At 40.3% G+C, this 27,583-nt stretch overlaps 1 protein-coding gene across 1 annotated transcript in view; it reads right to left on the reverse strand.

The window, feature by feature from the left end:
* Positions 1-3,569: 3,569 nt before the first annotated feature.
* Positions 3,570-27,583, reverse strand: part of ITGB6 (integrin subunit beta 6) — a 72,988-nt gene continuing 48,974 nt past the window's right edge. Inside the window, exons 12-16 of the mRNA XM_067027519.1 lie at positions 25,481-25,703; positions 22,564-22,661; positions 17,275-17,394; positions 11,533-11,699; positions 3,570-5,724 (exon numbers count right to left, since the gene is read on the reverse strand). Of these exons, the coding sequence (XP_066883620.1) occupies positions 5,626-5,724; positions 11,533-11,699; positions 17,275-17,394; positions 22,564-22,661; positions 25,481-25,703 (707 nt within the window). The 3' untranslated portion in view covers positions 3,570-5,625. The remainder of the gene's footprint in view (positions 5,725-11,532; positions 11,700-17,274; positions 17,395-22,563; positions 22,662-25,480; positions 25,704-27,583) is intronic.

Here is a 27,583-nt window from a genome sequence, read left to right on the forward strand (position 1 = left end):
GGGAGGCGGCATTTAGCAGCCTACAGCCCACATTTAACATCCTACACCCCAAGTTTAATAGCCTACAGCCCACATTTAACAGCCTACACCCCACACTTAACAGCTACACCCATTTAACAGCTATACCCCACATTTAACAGCCTACAGTCCACATTTAACAGTGCACAGCCCACATTTAACAGCCCACAGACCACATTTAATGGCATACAGACCAGATTTAACAGCCTACAGTCCACATTTAACAGCGTACAGACCACATTTAACAGTGTACAGACCACATTTAACAGCATACAGCCCACATTTAACAGCCCACACCCCACATTTAACAGCCCACACCCCACATTTAATAGCCTACACCCCACATTTAACAGCCCACAGACCACATTTAACAGCGTACAGACCAGATTTAACAGCCTACAGTCCACATTTAACAGCCTACAGCTCACATTTAACAGTGTACAGACCACATTTAATAGCATACAGCCCACATTTAACAGCCCACACCCCACATTTAACAGCCCACACCCCACATTTAACAGCCTACAGTCCACATTTAACAGCCTACACCCCACATTTAACAGCCTACTGTCCACATTTAACAGCCTACAGCTCACATTTAACAGTGTACAGACCACATTTAATAGCATACAGCCCACATTTAAGAGCCTACACCCCACATTTAACAGCCTACAGTCCACATTTAACAGCCTACACCCCACATTTAACAGCCTACTGTCCACATTTAACAGCCTACAGTCCACAGCTCAGAAGACTTCATATGTTGGCCCAAGTAGTGACTATCTGACCACTGTCCACCATCCTGGTCTCATGTAAAACTATACTCATTTAGTACTAGAGCGTCCTAGCCCAGCTATTAAAAGAGGCCCTTACCACTTAAGTTCCCTTGCTGTTTAGCTGTGTTGGCTTGAGTCTGCTGCTGTATAATGAAATTTAATAAAAGGGAGAATTTCTATTTATCACATTTCATTTAATCCCTGTTTCTCATTCCCTCTGAATAAGGGGAATGAATAATGAGGTTTTTTTCCCAGTTAGATTTCCATAAAATGAGGCTGATATAAAATCATTATGAACAACATTTAAATAAATTTACCCTCTTGAGAGATCAACTTTCTCCTGGAGTTAAAGAATATTAGTGGTGGGATCGCTTCTCTCGTATCATGTCCCTTCAAGAAGTGCTGGAAGAGGGCTTCCCTGGTGGCGCAGTGGTTGAGAGTCCGCCTGCCGATGCAGGGATCACGGGTTCGTGCCCCGGTCCAGGAGGATCCCACGTGCCGCGGAGCGGCTGGGCCCGTGAGCCATGGCCGCTGAGCCTGCGCGTCCGGAGCCTGTGCTCCGCAATGGGAGAGGCCACAGCAGTGAGAGGCCCGTATACCACAAAAAAAAAAAAAAAAAAAAAAGAAGTGCTGGAAGAAATGGGTGTGGAGAGGTGAAGAGAGTGATTCAGAGGACTCTTGCTTGCTTTGGGAGGATTCGGGGTCTTCCATTTGGGGGGGTTTCACAAGAGTATTTCAGGGCACGACTGTTTCTGATGTTGAGGAGGGTTAAACCTGAACCAGATTAAATGCACCATGTGGGCTCAGCTGAAATCCCCATGGTGCTGGGCCTTCTCATTCTTGCCTTGGAGCCCTGCAGGATGCCTTCGTCAGGGGAACAGCAGGCCCCAAAGGATGAATACATTTAAAATGAACAGCCAACCACTCCCGCCCCCATGTATCTCATTCTCAATATCGCCCAGAGTTGCTGTCCCAAAAACTTTCTCTTCCCTTTCCCCCAAAACATCCTGCCTCTTCCCCAAACCTAGCTGGGTAAACATTTTGTTGCTTTCCCCTCCTCTTAATGGCTCAACTCAGATAGACTTATTCTTGCATTCTTCTTTTAACATTTCTGTTTTCTTAATTACCCAGGTTTAGCTGCCACTCTGGACTTGGGCACAGGACTTGTTGTGGCCCCCGACCCCTGGGGAGTTAGGTGGAAGCTGGGGCTCTACCCCAAAGGGAACTGTGTGAGTAGGTGTTGGAGCAACTCCCAGCTTAGATCCAGGGAACAGGTGGAGCCAAGGGGATCTGGGACGTGTGTAAACTGGATCCAGTACCCTGATAGTGTATACTTATTTGTTTATTTTCTTCTCCCTGACTTGGGAGCATAAGGATTGGATATTTTGTTCATCGCTGAATCCCTATTCATAAGAAATGTGTCTGGCATATATTAGGTACTCAACAATACTGATTGAATGAATTTATTGAGCCCCTGCTATGTGTTGGGGATTGTTATAGGTGCTAGAAAAGACAGGAACTGCCACCATCTAACAGATGGAAAAACTAAGGAGAAAAGTAACTTTCTCAGGGCTATTCAAAATGGAAGCAGTCTCTGGATTTCCAGACATCTGGCCTTTCGTCTACAAGAAACAGCTTGTTTCTGAATATTAGAACTCTTGACTTGACTTCCCCTGTCTTTTTGTAAAGAGACGGTCTTTCTGAGTGAAAGGATTTTTTCTAAGCTGACTCCTTTTGTGAGCATTTGGTCTTTCTCTGCTTAATTTTTCTGATTTGGAAAATGAGCATGGCATCATGGAGTCTATTGGGTTGGCAAAAATTTTCTTTCGGGTTTTTCGCATAGCATCTTACAGAAAAACCCAAATGAACTTTTTGGCCAACCCAATACAGATGGATGCTCAGGAAGACAGCACTACCTGACTGTATTAGTTTGCTGGGGCTGCCATAACAAAATACCACAGACTGGGGAACCTAAAAATAAGAAATTACTTTTCTCACAATTGTGGAGGCCAGAAGTCCAAGATCAAGTTGTTGGCAGGTTCTTCTGAGGTCTCTCTCCTTGGGCTGTAGATAGCCGTCTTCTCCCTCTGTCTTTATGTGATCTTCCCTTCCTGCATGTCTGTGACCTAATCTCTTCTTATAAGGACACCAATCATGCTGGATTAGGGTTACCTCATTGTAACTTAATTACCTCTTTAAATTTCTTATCTCCAAATGCAGTCATATTCTGAGGTACTAAAGGTTAATACTTCAGAATGTGAATTTTGGGGTGAGAATCACAGTTTGGCCCAAAACACTTACCCTAAAGAACTTGGTTTTAGGGCTTCCCTGGTGGTGCAGTGGTTGAGAATCCGCCTGCCGATGCAGGGGACGCGGGTTCGTGCCCCGGTCCGGGAGGATCCCACATGCCGCGGGGCGGCTGGGCCCGTGAGCCATGGCCGCTGGGGCCTGCGCGTCCGGAGCCTGTGCTCCACAACGGGAGAGGCCACAACAGTGAGAGGCCCGCATACCGCAAAAAAAAAAAAGAACTTGATTTTACAAAATGTGAGGTAATGTCCAGGCCTGTTTAAAAACCTTGTGATGTCAGTATTGTAAACATGCAGCAAATTACTGCCCATGCCCTGCTGTCTCCTGCCTTTGGTGGCTGCCTCTTTCTGCTCTTCTCCATGGCCCCAGACTGAGACGAGCAAGGCAGTCAGAACAGGTCACCCAGGGATCCAGAAATCCAAGAAGAGGGTTTTGTGTCACGTAAATAAAAGGAATTACCATTCATCTAAGGTTCATTGTTTAAATTACCATGTTTATTATGTCAACACAAAATACAATAAAACAACTTACAAAAAACCCATTTTATCATCACGTAACATAACTCTTCAGTGAACAGAAGTACTACTGTTAATGTTTTGGCCTTTTCAAGGTCCAGCCTTGGGTCAAAACAGTATTCAGAGAGATAGCAGATTCTTTTCTACCTTCCCCAATATACACGCAAAGGAAATTTATATATTCTAAAATCCCATTCCAGTAATAATATAAAAATATCACATGTAGAGATGAATACCACTATTGTGTCATTGGTATTGCAACTTCCTTCTTGCTCTAGATTTCCCACTGACCCTGAGCTTCAGTCAGAACGTATGGGTACATCAGCCCTTCAGGTTTCCCAAGTGATTAGTAATTCTTTTAGTATAACTGTATACTACCCAAGTGTCTAATTTACCTGAGTTATTTAGAAGCCTGAAAAACAAAGTCTCCAAGTGATCAAATGTGTACCAAGCTAACTGATAGAATTGAAGAGACTTACTGTAGATTAATCTGTGCCAGTTCAGTGGATAAATATGAAGCCTCCATTACCTAATGAAGTACTCACCTAGTAAAAGGCTTCATATTACAATTTACTCAAAGGTAATAAACATTGCACAAAAGTACAAGACCTCACCTACATTCCAGTAGTTTAAGTGCTATTTGCTTAGTCACTGACATTGTCAAACAAATGGTAGTTATCACTTACCTAACAAAATCTTTCTATCATTTCACTGACGAGAGTCAGTCTCACCCTGTGGAAAGAAGCAATGGCTTGGAGCTAGAAGACCTCAGTTCTGGACCAGTTCTACCCACTCTCTGAGGCTTAGTTTCCTTGTGAGGATCAAATGAGATGGAAGTGTTTTGTAAAGCAGTATTAACTATAAAAAATTATATTCTTCAGAGTTTATCTCTTCAGTTAACCTATGGATCCCTAATTACCCACATGTATTTTGCAAGTAAAATTTTACTTTTTAAAGTAACATATTCACCATATGCAACTGAGATGTGCAAGCTGTGTTATGCAAATGAGAAAAGAATATAGATTTAAATAAGCCTGTTACTCATGAGAGACTTGTGTACTCTTGATGTGTTTGATTTAAAACCACTAAAAATTTTATTCTGTTTAACCCATGGTCCTTTTGTATATTATTGGAGCTCTTTTTGAATAAGCTATCTAACCATTTAAGGTAAATTTTTTAACAAGAAATTAAAACTTTCACATGACATTTTACAGGGTTTACATGACTGTGAAACTGAGTAAAATGGGTTGAGAAATACAGGAGTAATGGTTTGAAAACTTAGGGTCAATAGGGAAACTGAGTATAGGAGTTTATTTTCAGGTAATTAAACATAATCTAATGATAGGCTTGTTATTTTTGTTTTTTACTGGTGACTTCCTAATTTATAAATTACTTCTTCTTCATCTGTAAAACAAAATACTTGACTTTTGGGTACATTCAAATCTGCAGAAATTATTAACACTTCATTTTCATTCTTACATGTGGGACATTTTTGGAAGAATTGCATCCTATGGCTGAAATAAAAGTCAGCATCTCATTTTTTCGTAAATTAACAAAAAATCCTCCTTTAGGAAAGGGCAGATTTACTAAAAGTTTAGAATTCATTGGCAAGTGTGAGTATATAATGTGAACGTATGGACTTTGTGACTTTGCTGAGATAAAGACGTCAGGTATTCCTGCAAGAAATGAGATTCTAATTTCAAACATTTTTCAAATGCAAATCAGGTCCCCATGAATCATTTTGATGATTTTTTGAGGCATTAATGCAACAGAGTTAGTATTCCTGAAATGATCCCCCAAATCACCCCTTTTTTAAGGATATGTCTCTTCTTGATCATTTTGAACCTGCCAACATAGTCTCTAATCTTCACACAGAGAATGACTGATCTCCAAATGACCTATTATTATCTTAAACCAACCTCATTTTGAAACAACAAAGAAACAAGAATTAAATAGTGCATTAACATTTCATATCAGTGAAACAGACTTTTTCCGTGCGTAAAGTAGTTCTATCCATCCGTGGAAAGGTCTACCTTTTGTTTTTCCCTGTGTTTATAGGTTACATTTTTAAAGGTACTGGTGGAGCCTCTGTACAGTGGATTGGTTCCCTAAAAAAAAAAAAAAAGGTCCAAATGAAAGTATGTATATTATGTTATTACATGGTTTTAATATAGCTAAATAATTTCATTGTATATTACAGATTGGAAGATGAGAGTCAGGCTCAATCTTGAAAGCCATTTGAATAGTTTTGATTAATTTGATATGTCATAATTCTAGCATTTAAAAATATATACATCTTTACTTTTTTTTATTATGAAGAACCAGTCCCATGCGTGCAACCTAGAAATCTTGCCCTTTTTGGAAATGCACTAAATCGTGACTAGAAAGCAAGACTTTGGCTGTTTTGGTCACTGCCGTTTTATCAGAGCTGAAAACAGTTCAGCTAGCTCACAGTAGGCACTCAGAATTTATTGGATGAATAGAATGAACCAATAGGGGACCCAAAAGTGAAATGTAAAAAATAAAAATGGTTGGTGTGGGGGAAAAAAAATAATAAAAATGGGAAAAGCGAACTGGTAGAAGCACACAAAGATGAACGACATAGTATCTGTCTTTAAGAAATGTGCTGCTGGTGAGAGGCATCAAACAAGGGCACAAATAATCTTGCTAAAATGAGATCAAAATTCAGAAAGAGTGACAACTAGCTGCTTGAGAGAAAGATCCCCAGGACAGCAAACACCTGATGTGGATAGTAAAAGAATTCAGTGGCTTTTCCTTACTAGAGAATAACAGTGTGGGAAGGAGGGAATCACAAGAGGCTGACATGTGGGATGCTTGGGCTCATGAAGGAGTACAGGTCCCAAGGCAGGCTGGGCAAGACAGCTTTGCCCTTGGGGCAATAGAAAGGTCGTGTGCCAAAGCCTGGATAATTCAGTTGTGCTATTTGGCTGTAGATGTGTTTCCAGGTGCCGTCACCAGGACCAGAAGGACCAAGGCTCTCTAGGTGTTTGGAGGAAAGCCCAGCCTCATCCTTCCACTTCTCTCCTTTGGTTTCATTGTTCCAGGCAGGAACAATGTCTGGGTAAGGAGCAGTTTCTCCCTTCCCATTTCCCAAGGTAGACCACACAGGCTGTGGCATCACACAGTCTGGGTTTCAGGCCAGCTCCACCACAAAACCTTACCTAAGCAATTCCGAGCTTTGGTATCCTCATCCATAAGAGAGATTACCAAAGTGCCCACCTGGTCCATGAGGTAACGTACTTCAGCAGGTGCCTGGCACATAGGAAGTGTTTAATAAATGCTGCCTCTCCTTATTAGTACTTACTTATAAGTCTTCTTCACATTTGGAATTTCCTTTTCTTTTAGGTCCTAGAGAGGGTACTAAAGATACTTCCCCCCAGGGCTTTGGGACTCAACATTTCCAAGCCCATTTCGGAGTAGTATGGAGTCTGGGTACCACCTCTAACCCTCCAAATTACTAAATGTTATGCATTGGTCTCCTTATCGCATGAACTGCAGAGATGGTAGCAATTTCTAGGCATAGATTTGAAAAAAACACAATTGTACTTGTCTCCTCAGTACGTTTCTCTTGCCTCTCAGAGGAACTGAATATAACTGAAAACCATTCCCTGGGCTCTCCCACTTGTTGCCCTTGGATTCACTGCAGTGTCTTCATTGTGAGGAGGAACCACACCTTCACCTGTTTCTACATTGCCCAGAGCCAGTGGCCTGACCTCTAACTGAGTAACACGTTACCTTTGTCCATGTGCCTTTGGAGAGAGATGCTATCTCAGTAATGAGGGCAAAAAGAGAAGAGGTTACCTGGTGGTGGATGATGAGTGAAGGCCAAGTCACCATATTGCTTCTACTCCTGAGGTCAGCCTGGATAATCATGAGGACCCTACAGTCCTTATTTAGTCTTACTACGATAAGAACTTAAGTTTTGGAGGGTGTAAGGCAGCCTGATGTGGTCTTAGATGCAAGGGGAGTCTTGTTTGCAAACAAAAATCATGGGTAGAAGTCTATTAACTTTAAGAGATTGCAAGCTATTACGTTTAAGTTGGCTACAGAAGAATAAAGGACTCAAAGAGGAAAGACGGAAAAAGTAAGATGTGTAGGCTGGGAATGATGGGTGGGGTACTGTCCTGGAGGAATAGAAGGACTTAGGAAACTGAAAGGACACTCGGTTAAGAGTAAATAGTCTGTGAGCAGGGTCAGAGAAGATCTTTGTAGGACTAGGAGTTCTGTTGTGGGCCCCATCCCAGATCATGTCAAACATCCCACACTAAAAATAATTTATATGCACGACAAAGGAGGTGCCTTGAGTTGCAATTGACTGAATACACCAATGCTATTTTGCAGACATTTAGCTGAATGTTTAATTTTGATTATGCAGTTTTCATTCTGTGTTTTGAAGCAACTTTGTTTATCAAGGTCTACAATATTTGTGGTGGGGGGAAAAGCTAGTTATAGGGCCTGGGCATGCTAATAGGATTGAGGGATAAAGCAGATCACACCACAGTAGGAGGGTAAGGTGGAAGCTTAAAGTGGGGAAAGAGCAAGTATACATTGTCAGGGGGCAGTAACGTTTCCTGTCCTCAGCTGATGATCAGAATTCAGGAGAATGAGCTCATACAGGATTTTGTTGGCAGGAGAAAGTGTGGCAATGTCCCACACAGCCTCCTCTAGTGCCACATAGGTGGCAACCTCCCTACCTAGGATTTCCAGCTGAGACACAGGTTTGGGTCTGGCTCCATTTCGGGTGGGTCTGCACTCCTGCACTGTTTAGACAAGGTCAGGTTTCCCTCAACCATCTGGGGTGACCAGGCTGATTCCCCCAGGAGTCTGGGGGTTGCTAATTTAGGCTGTGGATTTTACAAAGGCAATGGCACATTTTTAGAGCTTGAAAAAGTGGTATTAAGAAAGCTCTCTGTCACGACCCACAGCTCCCTTAATGATTGCTTAACTGCCAAACGCAGACCTGATTTGCTTAGCACAGTACAAAATCAATCCATGACTGCAACGAATGTCAGACTGAACATTTTTTGCCTCTAGTTAATGACTTGTCATCCTAGAAAAAATGTTTAATCAAAAATGGATTTAAATATCTTCCCTTTGTGTTTTCATAAAGAATATGGATGGGGGGGTTATTTCTAAAAGCATAATAAAAGGTAACCTTTCTTCATAGCTACGATGAATGAAATGTTTCAGGAGGCAAGAACAAAGCTCTTTCTCATCCTGAGCTCTGTCACCTTTAGAGTCTAATGGGGGCCTAGGGGTCAGAGGTCCCACTACTGTCCCCGGAGATCCCCAGGGGGTTGAAGACCAAATTCAGTTCTTCAAGAAGAAATAGGTTTTAGATAAAAACAAGATCAAATCGAGCACCCCAAAATGGATGCACTGAGCAATATTCTTTTTTTTCCAATAGGACATATTAGTGAAATTTGAATTGAGTTATTTGAATTAAACCTCTTTTGCATCCAAGTGAATAATTATGACCCAATCATTATCTAGTCCAGAACATCAAACACTTGTTATTCAAAGAAACTCGATTTAACAGGGAATAATATTTTTCTTTTATGCCTTTATCTGTTTAATGCATATTTTTGTTCCATTTTAGGTGAAGAGACAGCAAAAATTCAGCATTTGAATTTCAGTCATGTTCTACATCCTGAGGGAAAACAATTCGTGTTTTGGGGGAAATTAACTGTTAATTAAAATGTTATTTTAAAGATATTAATTATTTTTCAGTATTCATGCCTTTGTAGGAGAATATGAAAGTATGCTGGTTAGTAGATACACATCACATAATTGCCCGAGCGTTTGTTTGTGAACACCTACCTATTCCTTCCAGGAGGGTCAAGGCTGTGCTTGGAAGAGGCTGCAGTTAGGATTTTAGCTCCACTATGGACCAACAGTTTGAGAAGTCTCTTAACCTCTCTGAGCCTCAGTTTTCTTACATTCAAAGTGGGAGTGTCAAGACTACTTCACAGGGCTGGTGGTTGTTGAACTAACTGCTGCTATTGTGTTTTGTGCCAACTTAATCACATTCTTTTTTGTTTGTTTGCTTGCTTCTTTTTCAAATTATTTTCCCATTTAGGTTATTACAGAATATTGAGCCGAGTTCCCTGTGCTGTACAGTAGGTCCTTGTTGGTCATCTGTTTTATATATAGTAGTGTGTATGTTATCGTTACAAGGGGAAAGGGTGGGGTAGGGGAGGAACAGACTGGGAGTTTGGGATTGAGGAGTACACACTCATCAGATTGTTTTGCCTGGTTGCCTTCTGACCCCTGCCAGGCAGTGGTTGAGAGTTAAAAACAACATCTGTGGCCAGGGGGTCGGGTGAAGTTAATTGCTCCAACACTTTGGCCTCATAGTACTAGATTCTAAGTCACCAAACTAACCTGTCAGGTTACATTTTTACCTTGTTAGAGATGGATACATTATATCCTCATTGCAAATCCTCACTTGACATTCCTAAGGGTTTTGTTTAATTAGGAAAAATACACACACACACACACAAAAGAAGAGGAAAGCTGTATCAAGAACCTCTGTAAACACAGATTCAATAGTTATGAAGATGTTGCCACACTTGCTTAACTATTCCTCTCTCTCTCTCTCTCTCTCTTTTGGCTGAATTATTTAAAAGCAAGCCCAGCCTTCACTCCTTTTTCACTATAAACCTTAATTATTTTCTAGCAAAGCCTCATGCCATTATCATACCTAATTGAATTAACCATAATTCCTAGCTATCAGTCTAATAATCAGTCTATATTAACTTTTTTCCAGTTGTCCAAAAATATATATCAGAGTGTTCAAATCAGGATCAAAACAAGATCCATACATTGCATTTGGTTGTTCTGTCTAAAGGCATTTTTAATGGGAAGATAAAGTAGATAAAAATTTTCATCGTCCATTGTCCTGCACCATATATTATAGTTGTTTCAAAATAGCTGCACAAGATATAAACATGCCTTATCAAGATAAATTTATCCAAAACAGAAAATTCCATTTGCTTTAGGTATTGAAGATATTATAGACCTAGAGAAAAAAGTGTTAACATCAATTTACTTAGGGAGATGAACCCAGAGGAGCATTGTATTTGCCTGTATTGCCTCCAGTGATATTGCTGTTTTTAGAATCAGCAATGTAAGATAATTGCTATCAGATAGCTGGACACACCATTAGAGAGACAGAGATGAAATTAAAACCATGAAATTGTTTCTGTGGGCCTCTAGAAATGGAATTATCTCTCCTGTGGAAAAGAAACACGGAAAATTGGAGTCCTGTTTTGTGTTTGCCTGCTGTGAAGAGGAGACACATAAGTTACATTTATTGAGTACATATATTTAAAAGTTGATACTTTGGGGTTTTTTTTTCAGGTAGCTGTTTAAAATTTATGTTTTTCAGAAAAACTAACTGGATGGTATTTTAAAAATCTTCTTGACTTTGTAACTTATTATGAATAATGAGTATTTCCATGGAAATTGGCATGAACTGTCATACTACTGATGAACATCATTCCATTAGCTCTAACAACCGATTTATGGAAATATTTAGATACAGCACCTATACTTTATCAAATGGGGCCTGCGGGATCCTCCTGGTGGTAAAGAATAAAATGCATTTCCTTGATGTTCCTAAGTAGCTATACAGTGTAAGGAGTTTCACGAGACGCTTCAGAGTAGGGGAAATCCTCATTGCACTGAGAGACAAATGTATGCTGTGAGGGCTATCTGGGTCCCAGATAATGGACAGAGGTCCCTTTGTCCCCAAAGCAGAACAGAAATCAGCTGTTGGGGATGTGGTGAGAGGAGTAGAGAAAGAACATCACATTCTAACTCTCCCAGCGCAGAAGAAAGCCGACATCCCATCTTTTGCACAAGAAAAGGAGTAGCCCCTAATGTGCACATACCGTTTGCCACTTGGCCTTGGACCTTTCTGTTTCAAATTTGGCAACTTCTTTCCGATCATGAAATGACACCAGCAGCTTCCAAATGCACAGTAGGACGACTCCAATGAGAAGAATAGCCAGCGAAACCCCCAACATGATCATGGGAATATTCGGAGGTTTTGGACAGTCTGTGGAAACAAAGAAAATTATGTTAAGAAAATGGTACAATTAATGTTCTGATGTAGCGAAAACACTTCTCATGAAATTTTCCAACCATACTTTTTCTCCTTTTGTAACACCTTTTGTTTTGTTGAATAAAAAAAAAAGTTACTTGTTGAAGGGTAGCCCTATTCATTCAACGTATAACAAAAGATAAAGTAAGTTTGGTTATTCAAAGCAAATGGATAGACACTTGAAAGGCTGACTCAAAAAGAATTCAAATTCAAAATAGTGACAATTAACACACATGGAACATTTAAAGGATCAATAAAAAGACTATAGTTTACTAAAGATGGTCTCTTCTGGGTATATGATAAAGCAGAAATGGAACGTGTTCACACAAACACACACACACACTTTTTCATGGATTTTCTTGAACCGTATAGGAGATTATACTCTATATTAAATACAACCTACCCCTGGGAAATATACTACTTGCGCTTCCTTTTTTAATATATAGACAGAAGACAATCATGGCTTTCAGTTTTATTTCAACTCTAATGCAGTGCCCTGGTGTCCTGGAAAATTCCTGGACTGGGTTCAGGAGAGATGGGTTCCATTCCCATCTGATGGACAGTAGTTGCCTGAAACCATCAAGTCCCTCCCTCTCTCTGAGCCCCAGTGCCCTCATCTGTAAAACAAAGATGTGGGACTTTAGTGTTTCCTTAACTTCCTGATAAGTTTAAGCCCAGGTGCTCGTGCTTATTAAACCCACCCCTGGAGCTTCCCTGGTGGTGCAGTGGTTGGGGGTCCGCCTGCCGACGCAGGAGACGCGGGTTTGTGCCCCGGTCCGGGAGGATCCCACGTGCTACGGAGCGGCTGGGCCCGTGAGCCATGGCCGCTGAGCCTGCGCGTCTGGAGCCTGTGCTCCGCAACGGGAGAGGCTGCAACAATGAGCGGCCCGCGTACCGCAAAAAAAAACAAAAAACAAACAAAAAACCCCCCAGCCCTGAAATTGCTAGACCGAACCCCTGAGATTCTGATTCGGTGGGTCTGGATGGAGCCACAAATTTTTTATTATTAAAAGTATCCCAGGGCTTCCCTGGTGGCGCAGTGGTTGAGAATCCGCCTGCCGATGCAGGAGACACGGGTTCGTGCCCTGGTCCGGGAAGATCCCACATGCCGCGGAGCAACTAAGCCCGTGAGCCATGGCTGCTGAGCCTGTGCGTCCGGAGCCTGTGCTCCGCAACGGGAGAGGCCACAACAGTGAGAGGTCCGCATACCGAAAAAAAAAAAAAAAAAAAAAAAAAAAAAAAAAAAAAAAAAAGTATCCCAGATGATTCTTATCTTCAGGGAAGTTTGAGGAATTAGGTGTTCTGTATAGTCCTTTGTACTTGAACATTCTATGAAATGTTATTTTGACTCTATTGATGATAGTAATATAATTTTGCAATTACTCAGTACCTTCTCTCATTGACAGCAGAATGACTAATAATACTTGTAATATGCCTGGGAGATGATACATTTCTTAATGAAACATTATAATTAAGCTCCCCCTTTGCTTTCATGGGAGAAAAAAATCCCACACAAAAATTATCATTAAATATCTGTTTCCCTCTGCAAGAAGTGAGGCAAATCCATGGTATCTTGGGAGGAAATGAATCATGCTTAGTTTATCCTAACTCTTATTGCTTTTAGATATTTAAAAAGGAGGGTTATACACACAGGACTAGTCATGCTGCTTTCAAGGTAAGATCTATAGCTGATCTGAATTTGAGCGGAATTAATGGCCCCCTAACAGCATGATGCCTCGCCTCACACACTTGTTTTTGGCCAAAAAACCGTGTAAGGAGATTATGCAGAAATAAGTAAAGGAGCTAATAAAACAGGTACTACAGTATGAAGATCTAAAGACTGTTTCTAGCATAGCAAATGAACCATGGCTGCTTCTAATAAGTTAGCAACACTCCTGCAAAGAAAGTGGCAGGCCTGTGTCAATGAGAATATATACTGGCTACTGACTGTGAAATGTCTGGGGTGGGGCATAGGATGTTCTTGCTCGAAGCAAGATGAAGCTTGCTGAGACCCTGCAGTCAGAACATGAATTAGGAGAGCTCTCCAGTAGGGAATAAATAATGGAGAAACAGGCATGGCCTGGTGGAGATAATTATTTTAAGAACTTAGAGTCATTGGGAATTAAACACTTCTCAAGAAACGATTTTGGCCCAAGCTCCAGAGCAGGTATTACACAACAGAAATTTCCACTTTCCATACTGTCTTTAGTATTTCTTGATATGTCAGAAATATGTCAGACTAAAGACATGTTTTTAGGTGGGACAAAATGTTTTCTCCATTGTTTTCTCCATCCATCCATTGTTTTCTCCATCTCACTGTGTTCCGTCCAGGGTTGCCTATTGAGTCTGGGTCAGCGCTGCGCCTAATTCTAAGGTGCTGAGTTTCTAATGCTGCCAATCTGGTTGCACTGCCACATGTGGCTATTGCTCAATAGTCACTAGAAATGTGACTTTTCAGAATTAGGTTTTGTGTTAAGTGTGAAATACACACTGATTTTGAAGACGATATGAAAAAAATAAAATATCTCATTAATAATTTTATATTGATTGTACACTGAAATAACAATATTTTCGATGCAATGGATTAAATAAAACATTATTAAAATTAATTTATTTTATGTTTTTTAATGTGGTTACTAGAAAATTTTAAATTACAACGTGGCTTGCGTAACATTTCTATGGGAGAGTGCTGATCTGACATGGGAGTGCTGATCTGACCTATTTTGGGGATTCAGATATTTACGATACTCGTACAGCCAGTAAGAGGCAGTATAGCACAATAGTTAAGAGCACGGGCTCTGGGCCAAACTGCCGGAGAGCCCCAATCAGGGCTGGTACTTAATTGCCGCAGGAACTAGCAAATTATTAACTTCTCAATTTCCTTACCTGCAAAATGGAAATAATAGCAATGTCTGCTTTATAAGGTTGTTGAGGGTGTTAAATGAATCAATACATGTAAAACATATAGCATAACACCTGACATATGGTATTAGTAAGGGCTCAATACATGAGAGCTGCTGTTATTATTATTATTATTACAACAAATGCACCCTTCTCGCTTTTCTGTCCTCAAGACCTCAAGGGCTTGGAATCTCCAAATTGGAAACTGTGGGTGTAACATCCACACCCATATCCCTGCTAGGAAGGCTCCCCAACTATCAATCACTGACTGCGGCTCTCATGAATGTGGCTGAAAGTTCCTCCGGAAAAAAGACGAGTGAAGCTCTCCCTATGTTCACACACACTGATGGTGACCCTTCACTGGGTTTTTTCTATTTGTTTGAAGAATACTGGGCATCCTTAACCTTCACATCCTCTTTTCTCATTTTGCCTCTTTTCTCTCCTTGCTTCCAGCCAGCTGCCCTGGGATTCTCTGGTCTTAAAGCTGTGAGAGGGGATTACAGATTCCTGGGGACGGACTCTGTATTCAGGGCCCCTGGAAGCTCCGGGCCAATTGAGGAGTTCGAACATTTACCAGGAAAGAAGCATCCTTGAAGCCGTCAGGTGACTCCTGTTAAACTTCTGGGAGGTCATTTCCCCCTCACTTTTCCCTGCTACAAAAGCATAGGGAGAATTAAAAGCTTTAATAAAAAGATATCAGGGCATCTGAGGGCGCTCAGAAAGTTGGCGTGTTGATGCACCACTCATATTGTGTGGATGAATAAAAGAAGAAAAACCCAACAGTTCAGTAATGAGGAAGCATTTATCAACCAAAGGCATGTTTCACAAGAAAAAAAAAAAAATCAAAATCAAACCATCTAGATACAAAATCCCCTGAATTAAAAACAGAACCTACTCTGGAAGTTCATTTCTGTTTGGAACTTGCTTTTCCAATGGAATCAATATTATAAGGAATGGCTTTGATTTCAGGAGAACTTGCTAAAGCCACTGCCACGGTCACAAACAGAAGATGGGGGTGTAGTTGAAGAATCTGACTTTATAAAATACATAATGAGGAGGCCGGTTTTCGTACTGTAAAGTATTTCTTCCTTGTACAGCAGGATTCACCTTAGATTTTCTTAACTAATGACCTCTACAATGCCTTTTACATATGCATTTCGAAGAAGTCAATTTACAGAAGCTTTTCAAGAGCGAGTCTCCTGGTGCACTCTGCCCACCTGAGTGGCAAGGTCACCATCATACACTTGTCTCTTGCACTGTGCCCACCCCTCCCTCCCTGACCCTCAGCACTGCAATGTGATACTTTTCTAATCGTGTTTGCTTCGTTAGTTCATAATGTCTTGAACTTACTTTTTGGTAATTTTGTCACTGCTTTTCACACTCTTAAGTGATGGCAGCTTGGTACTCTTGGTTTCTAATTCAGGACTTAATACTTTGTCAGCCCACCGATAGACAAGCACACGCAACAAAACACATCTGTCTTCTAGCCTGTCCTTGCTGCTATTGTCTGGGCTGGAACTTAGGCCTCAAGCTTTTGAGGGAAGGAGGAGGGGGCTGCTGACGAGATCTGGAGAGGTCTGATTTAACGCAGCTGTCACTTCTGCCAGAAAGGTTTAGGGACACATCATTAACTGAAGAGAGAAAAGGTGAGGCACCTGTGCGTATCTGAGAAGGCAGCCAGGGCTTTTAGGGCAGAGTCACTCAGAGGAGGTCTGGAAGCCACCTGTATCCGAGTTGCCTGGAGAAGTGTTAAAATGCAGAGTCCTGGGCCACACATCCAGCCTGCTGACTCAGGAGGCTGGCAGTTTAACAAGCTCCCCAGGTGAAACTTACTAAAATTTAAGAACTTCTCAACAAAAGTATCAATACCTTCCCCACTATTTTATTTTCTACCTGCTACAAGTTTCCCTCTCCCCTTCACTGAAGATGAGATTTTTATTTGAGGGTTCCCTGAGTCCCAAGCCGACTCCATGAATTGGTACGAAGAAAAACTCACAGAAGCGACTCATAGACTCTCACTTCCTTTACAGATCACTTCCTTCCTTCCTTGTCGCTTCACATCTTTCCTGACTCAGCATTATCATTTAAAGACCCATTGGGTAGGTTATGAACTGGTACATATTTTACATGCATTATTTCATTTAATCCTTGACTCAACCCTTAGAAGAAAGTACTGTTATTTTTCCCATTTCACAGATGAGGACATAGAGACTCGGAGAGACAATTATCTTCCAGAATGTCAAGGAAGTGGTGGAGCAGGGTTTGAGCCAAGGTTTGCCTGAGTCAAAACTCGTTCTCTTAGACTGCTATTTTCCTCTTCCCTGTTAGTCTTTCCGAAAAACATACCTTTTGCTTTCATTGCATTTAATAGGTCCACCTTTCTACAGTTCATCAGCCAGCTTTCGGGCATTGGTACAAAAACACTTCTCTTGTTCTTTGGTCTTAATAAGAGACATTGGAACATATCAAACCTTTCAACAAGTATCTTTCAGTCATTGGGAAAGTAGAGGCACTCCATCAAAATTTGGAAATGTCTTTCCTGGCAAGCTACCCAGAGCATCTTTCTGGTTGTTTTCTCCTCTCCCATGTAATATCTCTTACCACTGGCAAGGGAAGGCATGCCACCCACCTTTCTCATTAATGCTGTGAATGATGGTTTTCCCTTCATTATCTGTAGTTATTAGGAATGTAATAAGACATTCATTTTCTCCTCGCCGAGAACAGGAAACAGAACTATCCTTTGAGAAATCTGTAGATAAAAGAGTCATTCATTAGGTTAAATGAGATTCCAAAGGAGATTTTTTTAAAAGCAAAGTAGCACTGAGTTTTATTATACAAATAGGAATTTTCAACATTGCAGAATAGGAATAGAAAAGACATAGAATTTTCCCTACCCACTGAGGTTTTAGTTTCTACTTCTGTTCCAGAAGAACAGTTCCAGGTGTGGTCAATCAGGACTGACCATCGAATGCACCCATCAAAATGATGGTGGTAGGATTTCAGTAGAGTGAAGTACTTCAAGGCAGGTACGCTTAGCTGTCTTGGGAATAGAATGGCTCTGATTACGGTAATGAGGAAGCTATTCGTTCTCCTTGGCTGAGAGCATTTGGGAGGAAGCTGAGATTATATTTCAGAAAGGGACTACACAGTCCTAACTGACCGTGGTATTTCTAAAGGGGCCTTTCTCACAATGGCATAGTCAAGATTGCTGGCCACGTAGTGTCAAAACAGTAAATATAAATTAATATGAGGAAATGGAAATTGAAGTGTTATGTAGCTCAGGGACCATCAGGACAGAGGTAAATCCCAGAATAAAAGGAGACCAGGATGACAGTTGGCCTACCACTCACTATAGCCCTTTTCTCAGTCAAAAAAAATTCAGTTTTCCCCAAATCTTTTCCAAGTAGAAGAAAAATTTTGAGCTTATTCAAGACGCAGGAAAGGAATGTCATGACAGAAATTGATAATATAGTAAAATGGTCAGTCTAAGATGCTGATACTATTTATGAGCCATTTTAGTGATCTGGCACCTATGCCAAAATTATGTAGGATTTTTCTAATTAAAAAAAAAAACCTGCTTGGGCTTCCCTGGTGGCGCAGTGGTTGAGAATCCGCCTGCCGATGCAGGAGACACGGGTTCGTGCCCCGGTCCGGGAAGATCCCACATGCCGCGGAGCGGCTAGGCCCGTGAGCCATGGCTGCTGAGCCTGCGCGTCCGGAGCCTGTGCTCCGCAACGGGAGAGACCACAACAGTGAGAGGCCCGCCTACCACAAAAAAAAAAAAAAAAAAAAAAAAAAACCTGCTTAAAGTTCTCCTATCTTCTAAGTTAGAGACTTTTCAATGATACTGTTACAAACGCTTTTTTTCAGAAACCTGTAAATAGAATGACCTTTTGCTCTTATCCTAAAATTTTAAGACATATGATCCAAAATTAGTGTATTATGACACAATGGGTCAGAATACAAAACTGGGACTGTCCCAGATAATCTCGGACAGTCTTGTTAGACCTATAACTTTTCTCATTAGCTTCAACATAAAAATATTTTAATAAAACAGAATCTATGTGTGTTCCTCTGATTCTAACAAAGAAATATTAAATAATAGTCTATTTTTTGGTTCAACAATGCTATAGCCATAGCAAGATAGAAAATTAAGTTGTTTTTGCATTTAATTTATAAGTTAAACATCTCATCAGAGTCTGTAAGAAGCATGCCTGTATTATCTATCACAACAAGGACTAGTAAAACATTTGGCATTATTAATAAGATTTCAGAGGATAAATTTAGGTGAACAAACTGTCTTTGAATCCATTAGAAGCATCTATTTACACATGAATATTAAGAAATCTAATTACAAATTATTCTCATCTGGTCCTAAATGTTTACCATCATCTAAATCACCTCAGAGTTCTGCAGTGATGGATTCCAGGGACCCACCCTGGCTATTCTGATTTGAGAAGTCTGTGGTTTGGACAGGAGCTTGCATTTTAGTGAATTGTTAGTAGTATTTTTAATGAGGTGATTCTGATGAAGAGGTTTGGGCACCTCTGGGCAGCACCTGATTAGTGAAATTTGTGTTATTTCATGTGTTTGACAGCAACAGAACTGTATATGTAATTCATACTTTGGTCATTTTTAGACGACCTCCACCACACATTCTCCTACCAAACCATCTAGTTAGCAAGGATTCATGAAGTCTCTGGGAATATGCTTTTTTTTGTTTTGGAGTGTTTTTTTCTTTCCCTCCCCGTCTCTGCCGTGACAGTGGACACCCGCCCTGCTCCTCTCAATCTTACTTAATGGAACATTTTATTCTCAGGTAGAAAATATGTGGACAGCTCATAATACTCCTTTCAGTAATATTAATCCTGCTTTTTTATTTTCCCTTAAAGAGCTACACTGAAGCACAGGGAGGCTTAATTTACTTGGCCAGGATTTTTAAAGTTTTAATGGAACTGCTAATATGACCTTTGAGTCACGACTCCCTTCTTGCTTTAATTACTTCACCACTCCTTTTCATGACTGTTATGACTCTAGATTTAGCCTGTTTTGTAGTGTTTGGGTATTAAAATGCATTATTGAATGTGCAGTGAAAAGGTCCAGCTTGGGCTGGAGATTTGCATAATTAGCTGCTAAGGTTTTCTTTTGCTGTTCATTAGAAATGGACCTTTCTTTTTTACCCACTTTTATGAGTGCTAGCAGTGCTGTTCTAGAATAATACGATGAAAATAAGATCTCAGGCAGTCCATGAAATCATACTTAGAAAAGGAAGAAATGTGAGAATGGAGGTGAAAAGGCTGGGGTCTGGGAAGGTCCAGAAAAGGTGTGGAAAATATAAACTGTCTGCACCATTGAATCAAGATAACTATGTGTTTAAGACCTCGCCTCTGGGGCTAAGGCAGTAGTTCTCAGAGAAAACAGTTTCCCAAGGGGGGAAAAAAAAAAGAGTTCTGTGGTCAAATAAATTTGGGAATCCCTCCTTACTCTAATTCCTCCCTTTGCTTCTCCTGTAAATTCACAATGCACATTTAATTTAATATACATGACAACTCTCAGTCTTGCAAAGAAAACAAAAAGCTTAGCTTTCCATTTACAAAATTTATATGACCATGGGTGCTTTTGTCCATTTAACACTTTCAGAACTAGTGTTCCATGGAACGCACTTTGAGTAACAATGCTCTGAGTACACGATTATTGGGGTAAATTAAAAACTTCTACTTCAGTAAAGTGGAATGAATAAAGTTAAACCACATGTCCTTAGAAATACTCACACTAGTCTCCATAGCATAGGTGAGGAATAATTTATTCAGATTATGAAGTTTATGATTATCTTACTTTACTCTCCATGTCCTTATTAGGGGAAGAATGGGCTGATAAAAGACCCCATGGAAGAGCAAATATGTTGTGATAATTTCAAGATGGTATGATCACTAACACAACTGGGTGAGTAACTTGAAATAGGACTTATAAAAAGGCCCATTAGAAGAGTGACTTTTTTAATTCACAGGCTGATAAAGATAGTTTTTCTCTCGAATTCATCAAGATTAGTGCTTTAAATGGTACTAGTAATCCAATTATTATTTTTGATTTCTGAGTTAGAAATAGTTGTAGTCCCCTATTTTGAAGGTAATTTAGTCAATTATACAAGAAGAACAATGTAAAAATTTTAAATGCCACTTGAGAATCCTGTCTTCCTCTCAAATCCAAGCATTTATGATAACCTATACTCAGAAAACTGTGTATTTAAATATAGTAATTCCCTGTTCATGATTTACATGTTTCCAAGGTTTACTTCTTTTTTCCCCTCAGCACATTAGATTTCTCACGCTGCTAGTCAATTCAGTTCTAGTCATTTGCAGGGCATTTTCTGCAATTTTTAGTCATTTCTTTAAAACACTTGGTAAATATCCCAACTGTTTGCTGTGAAATGAAGCCAGAAGGATATGCTGAGATTTTGTACTAGTTACTAATGTGGACAGGCCACAATGCCACTTTACTCGGTGCTTTTACCGCATCTTACCTTCGGTATTAGTGTAAGGTACATACCATCTTGTCCAATTTACGGCTATTTGGCATATTTATCTGAGGCACCAGAAAAGCACAGGCGAGGGGTTTCATAAGCACTAATCATGCCCCTGCATACAGGGTTTTTTAACTGTGTACAGTCAGAAACCTCAATTTTAAAACAATGTTGGTAAGTTTCAAAACAATATAAATATCACTAACTTATTTCACTTTGGAAATGGATTAATTTCTGTATTCTAGCTTCGTCTATTCAAGATACGTATCCTAGAGTGTCATAAATTATCGTCTTGGTTATTCCATTCCTGAGATGCACCGTGGCGGTGCCTCTGAGGTGTGCAGAACAAATCCTTACCTGAGCAGTGGAATAAGGCAGGGGGTTTGTGATGATGGAAAAACAAATCCCCCCAGATGGTCCCTTTGGGCGAAGTCAGTCATCGGCTTTGTTTTAAAGTTCACAAGTTATTTTTTAAACACCTTCCCAGCTAAAATACAACCAATTTACAGATTTGACCTAATATTTTGCCATTAGAAAGAATCTGATTTTAAGTAAGCAACTTCAAAAATGGCAGGTGGAGGGCTTCCCTGGTGGCGCAGTGGTTGAGAGTCCGCCTGCTGATGCAGGGGACGCGGGTTCGTGCCCCGGTCCGGGAAGATCCCACATGCCACGGAGCGGCTGGGCCCGTGAGCCATGGCCGCTGAGCCTGCGGTCTGGAGCCTGTGCTCCGCAACGGGAGAGGCCACAACAGTGAGAGGCCCGCGTACCTCAAAAAAAAAAAAAAAAAAAAAAAAAGAAAAGGCAGGTGGAAGCAAGAGCAGAGTTTGCTTAGTAGTTAAAGGTAACAGGCCCTTCTTGTAGTTTGGGACCAAGGCAACAGGGAATTAAGGATGACCATGTAATGCCCATGTTTGGAAAGCTGGGAGTAAAAGCATATGGAGGGGAGGGCAGGAAAAATGGCCACTAACCAGAAACTGCCTGGTGACTTGAGAGTTGCTATCAGAAAACCCACATTATACCTTACTTTGTCCTATCGTGAAATAAGGTAATCGGACGATAGAGGATGATTTCAGGTTTGGAGGTTAACATTTAGCTATTTCTTCAATTTTCCACTCTTCTAATTCAAAAAAATATAGCATTCTGGAATTCTCTCCAATTGCATGTGTTAAGCAGAGATGAATTTGCAACAGAGCAAATAGCATAGCCGGGACTTTAAACTGCTTGCTTCCCAAACCATCAAGTCTTTAGCTTTCTGGAATGCATTTACTCTTAAAAATGAATGCGAAGGAATTAACACCCTAGTACAAATGAGGTTGAGCTACTGAAAAACCCTCCACCGAGTTTCTGCCTCTCCAAAAGTGTGCAAAGGAAAGGAAAGCAATTTCAAACAAGGAGAACCTTCTTCTTCATTGATGGTCGCACCAGCTAATTTGCATTTGTCAACACAGTCTTCTCGGTCCTGGCCATCTGCAGACAGGTAGCATTCAATGCAGCTCCTGTGAACATTATTCAACAGAGTTGATCAGTTTGTGTTGGTGGAAAATAGATACGCAGTTGGGATATTGCTTTAATGCTGTTACTATGGTTCTGGCTATAGGAGTGTCTCAGAGAGGATATTGTGTTTCGTTACTTTCAGAAAGATGGTTGGCTGATGTCCAAGAGGAAACTCCTTTATTCTGAATTCCATTCAGTAATCAGTGTTCCATGAGCCAGCCTTGATAATAGCTACTATCCTCATTCATCTGTACTGATCGCTTCTGATTGGTTAGATTAAAATTGTTTTTCCCCAACAACAACAAAAAACCCAATTATTTTGGTATTTGATTTAGCTATATTTTCATTAAACATTTTCCTGGGAAGGATTTAGTCCCGCCCTTCTAAAATATGAAGCGTGGTACTAAAATATGATTAGAGACTAGACAAAGTGTGACTTTCTTAATAGAAATGGTCTGTGTTTTAATAAGAATTCCAAGAATTCTCATATGTCCTGAATGCCTATTTTAAAGATTCACTTTTCTGTAACTCTTTTGAATGCGTCCAAGCCTTGATAAGGATATTTTCAAAAGCTGAGGACTACAGCCTGGATCCTCATTAATGCAGGTTTTTAAATAAAGGATTTCTACTTATAGAAAAGTGTATTTCCAAGAACATAGCCCAGGAATTAAGCTGCTCTAAAGATGTCTATACAGGAAAGTAAAGCTTAGACCCTGAACTAATCTTGCGCTGAAAATCACTTTACAGCTGGATAGTGTTTGGAGTAACCCAAAGCTGCCAAAGTTTTCTTACTGTGGGCACACATTATGCTGCCCCAGGAAAGGTGTGCTCCTCTACGTGCTGGAAACATTCCCCAGGTCCACCATGCCTCATCAAATCTCAGCTGAAACAGCTCTTCCTTAGGCAAGCCTTCCCTAATCCTTACCAGTTAGTTCCCTTGTAGTGGAAGCCTCTGAATTCCTCTGCTGGAAGGGTTTAGGAGCAGCAATCTATGTGGAGTAGGGATAGCAGTCTTACCTGGAAGTTGCCTTTGCACTGCAACCACACTGCACTTATCTGGGTTATATATTTACTTGGAGTGGTTTTGCAGTGGGGCTGCTTGAGATTGCCGAAGCCCTTAAAAGCTCTACACCTTTGTGCATCCCACTGATGGCTGCCCGAGCTAGTCTGGTAGCTTAATCTCCTGCCATATAGTTCCACTGCACCCTCTCTATCACTTATTGTAACTGTTAGCCCAGATATCATTATAATTACTTTTTAAAATGTTCTGTCTTTCCCAGTAGATGCTCAGCAGCTGTGACAGCAGCAACTGTAACTGTTTCAGTATCACTGTATGTCTATGGCCTAACATGATTCCTGGCCTATAGTAAGTACTTAATACCTATTTGATAAATAAATGCATGAAAGAATAAATAGAATGGTTTCATCTCAAAACTAACAAACACCAGGGGGATCACTCTATCCGATTTCTCAAATTCAAACTCCTTGGACTACTAATTTCATGTCTTATAAACCTGATTTAAGATTGAATCATGTTTGACAAAGAAAACAAACTTCTGGTTACCAAAGGGGAAAGGGGAAGGGGAGAGATACATTAGGAAGTTGGAATTAACATACACACACTACTACATATAAGATAGATAAACAACAAGGATTTACCATATAGCACATGGAACTATATTCAATATCTTGTAATAACCTATAATGGAAAAGAATCTGAAGCTGAACACCTAAAACTAACACAATATTGTAAATCAACTGTAGTTAAATAAAAAAAATTTTCAAAGAAGATTGAATCATGTTTACAGAGAAGATAAAATAGAAAAATAATAGAAGAGATACCTTGAAATGACATTTTATATTAAATTCTATTCAAGTAAGTCTAAACTTGTGCCCGTGCTTCTCTTGGCATATGTCCAGGCACAGTGACAGAGAAGTTTTGACCCCTGAATAGTGAGCAACCACTGAATGAATACTGATACTGATTTTCTTACTTTGTTTACATTGGAAATGCACATGTCCCCATTTTAGGTACCAGAGTTAATGAAAGTATGAACTGCTTAAGCACGTTTGCTGTATAATACATTATACCTGCAATGTCCTAACACAGCCAATTTGGAGATTTGCTTCACTTAACCTGCAAATGTTGCCCCGCTTTCATTAAGAAGTTAGCTGCCAAGGAAAGAAACTTTTCTTTTTTTTTTACTGGAAAATAAAAACAATGTGGTTGTTTTTTTGCTGTTGTTCACATTGTATAAAAGAAAGTGTCAGTCACAATAGCTGTGTAGAATGACAACCAAAGAAAGGTGCCAAAGAGCATGAGTGGTAAAGAAGAGGGAACGAATGGAAAGCCAAGATCATCTTTCTGCCTCTTTGCCTTTATGAGTTTATAGATAGGAAAGAATCAGTAAGGTCAGGCTATAAACGTCTAGATAAGAAAGAAGCTTGTCTGTTTCCCTTAAAAAAGTACTGAATGTGAGTGTCCTCAGCCTACCCCCAGGGCATTCCTGATGTGTGGTTGGTACTGTAAGGGACAGACTATCGACGTTATCAGCGTGGGACATCAGCTCAGCTTCCCCGCTAGGCTCTCTTGCAGAAATATGACTTTGTGGCCCTGGATCATCAGCGCTGAGAGGCAAGGGAGAGGCTGACGTTCCAGGCTGAGGATTGCAGGGGCCCTGCGGGTTTGTGTGTTTTGATGGAGGCTTGGAGACCAAAGCCAGCAAGAAAAATCTGAGGTCTGAGTGTATAAAATGTCATTATAACTTTGATCACCATGAACCCTATGGACAGGAAGCACTGGTGAGCGTAGAGACATTACCATTTAGAGTTACAGGGATCGCCACAGGTGGGACAACGTTCGCAGGTGGGTCCCGAGGCTCCGGGGTTCGTGCAAACGCACTTGCCGCACACACAGCCCCCTCGCCCGCTGCAGAGCGCCCCGTCTTCGGAGATGCAGGGCTCCGTGCTGGTGGTGCAGTTACAGTACTCGCCCGTCCAGCCGCTCCTGCACACGCACTCGCCGCAGTCACAGTCGCCGTTATCTGCAAAACAAAGCCCTGGGTTTCTTAGGGCTAAAGCCATTTCCGGATCTTGGGGGCCATCTTTTCTCTTTGCCTTTGAACACCATCAAAAAGACTGAAGAAATAAAACGAGAAAAAAAGTGAGTGCGTGTGTGTGGGTGCGGGGGGAAGTGAGCGTAGATATATTTTATGGAACGTATTTTGCGAACTGTATATATTCATTGATCTGGTCTCTTAACTGAACCAACTTGGTTGCCTGATGTTATATCCAACAGAATTTATAACCAATTGAAATAAGATAATCCAGAAGCCTATAATAGCTACTTGGTGTGTGTGTGTGCAAGTATGTGTGTGTATATACAGTTGGCACTTGAACAACGCATGGGTTGGGGCACTGACAAACCCCCCCCCGCCCCACTCTCACCCGTCCCCCCAGGCCAAAATCTGAGGGTAACTTTGGACTCCCTCAACTCTTAACTACTTACAGCCTCCTGTTGACTGGAAGCCTTACTGATAATGTAAACAGTTGATTAACACATATTTTGTATGTTATATGTATTGTATACGTACAATAAAGTGAGCTAGAGAAAAGAAAATGTTAGTAAGAAAATCATAAGGAAGAGAAAATACATTTACAGTACTGTACTGTATTTATCAATGCCGTAAGTTTACAAGACGAATCGTCTGGCAGTACATACATCAATATTGTCTTATAACACTGTAGATATTATACAAATTACCAACATGAGACATAAAAAATGAAAAGATAATGTGAAAAGGAAATTCATATTTATTTACAGATATAGCTATTCATGCCTTGATAACAAAGAAGCAGCAATATGATTGCTTTATGGTAGCCTAGTATAATTGATATAATTGCTTCCCAGTAGCCTAGCCTATATACCAATGAATGAATTGTTAAAAATGCTTATGGCATACAGTATTATAGATATGTTCATATAGAAGCATGATTACATTGTCTAAAAAAACCACTTACCTGTAATGGTAGGCTGATATGCAGTTTCTCCAATTATGAGAAAGGCATACTGTACAGTAATGTAATGCTTTGAAAGCAAAGTTATAAAACAGTAAGAAAACTAACACATTATTAATTTTATATTAAATATCACTCACCTTATGCCTATGTAAGAATAGATTAGTATCTATATATACTGTATGCATTCATGACATACCTAAATATTTTTTGATATTTCTGGCTATGCAGTTCATCTGTGAGTATTTTCAAATTGTTGCAAATCTCCAAAAATTTTTCCAATATATTTATTGAAAAAAAATCTGCATATAAGTGGACCCATGCACTTCAAACCCGTGTTGTTCAAGGGCCAACTGTGTGTGTGTGTGTGTGTGTGTATAGATATATATATATATGTAGTTTTTTAAATTTTTTGCTTTCAATTAAGGTGCCGTAGGATAGAGATACAAGATAGACTTTAGTAGTCCCACCTCTACATCACTCAAGCTGAGTAATCATGAAAGCCTCATCTATAAAGTAGAGGGAATAAAAGCTGCTTCCAATGGTTGTGGTCAGATGAGATAATGTGTAAATCTCCTAGCTTTGTATTCACCAAATAGATGTCCTACAGGCATACAGTGAGTGCCCAACAAATTCACTTATTTAACAAATTTTAATTGAGCATATATCATGTGCCAAAGATTGTTTTAGGCTTGAGGATACAAAATTAAATAAGACAAGGTGGCTGAGCTTATAGCTTAGTCTAGGAGACAGGCAAATAGATACTACTGCTAATAAGTACAACGTGATAAGTGCAATACACACAGAGGAAGTTTCCAAATTAGACAAGAGATTTGGGGAAGTTTCCAGAGGAAGTGATGCTTGAGCTGAATTTGGAAGATAAGGATAGAAGATAGAAGAAGAGGGT

The sequence above is a fragment of the Kogia breviceps genome, chromosome 2 (assembly GCF_026419965.1).
Source record: "Kogia breviceps isolate mKogBre1 chromosome 2, mKogBre1 haplotype 1, whole genome shotgun sequence".
NCBI lineage: Eukaryota > Metazoa > Chordata > Mammalia > Artiodactyla > Physeteridae > Kogia > Kogia breviceps.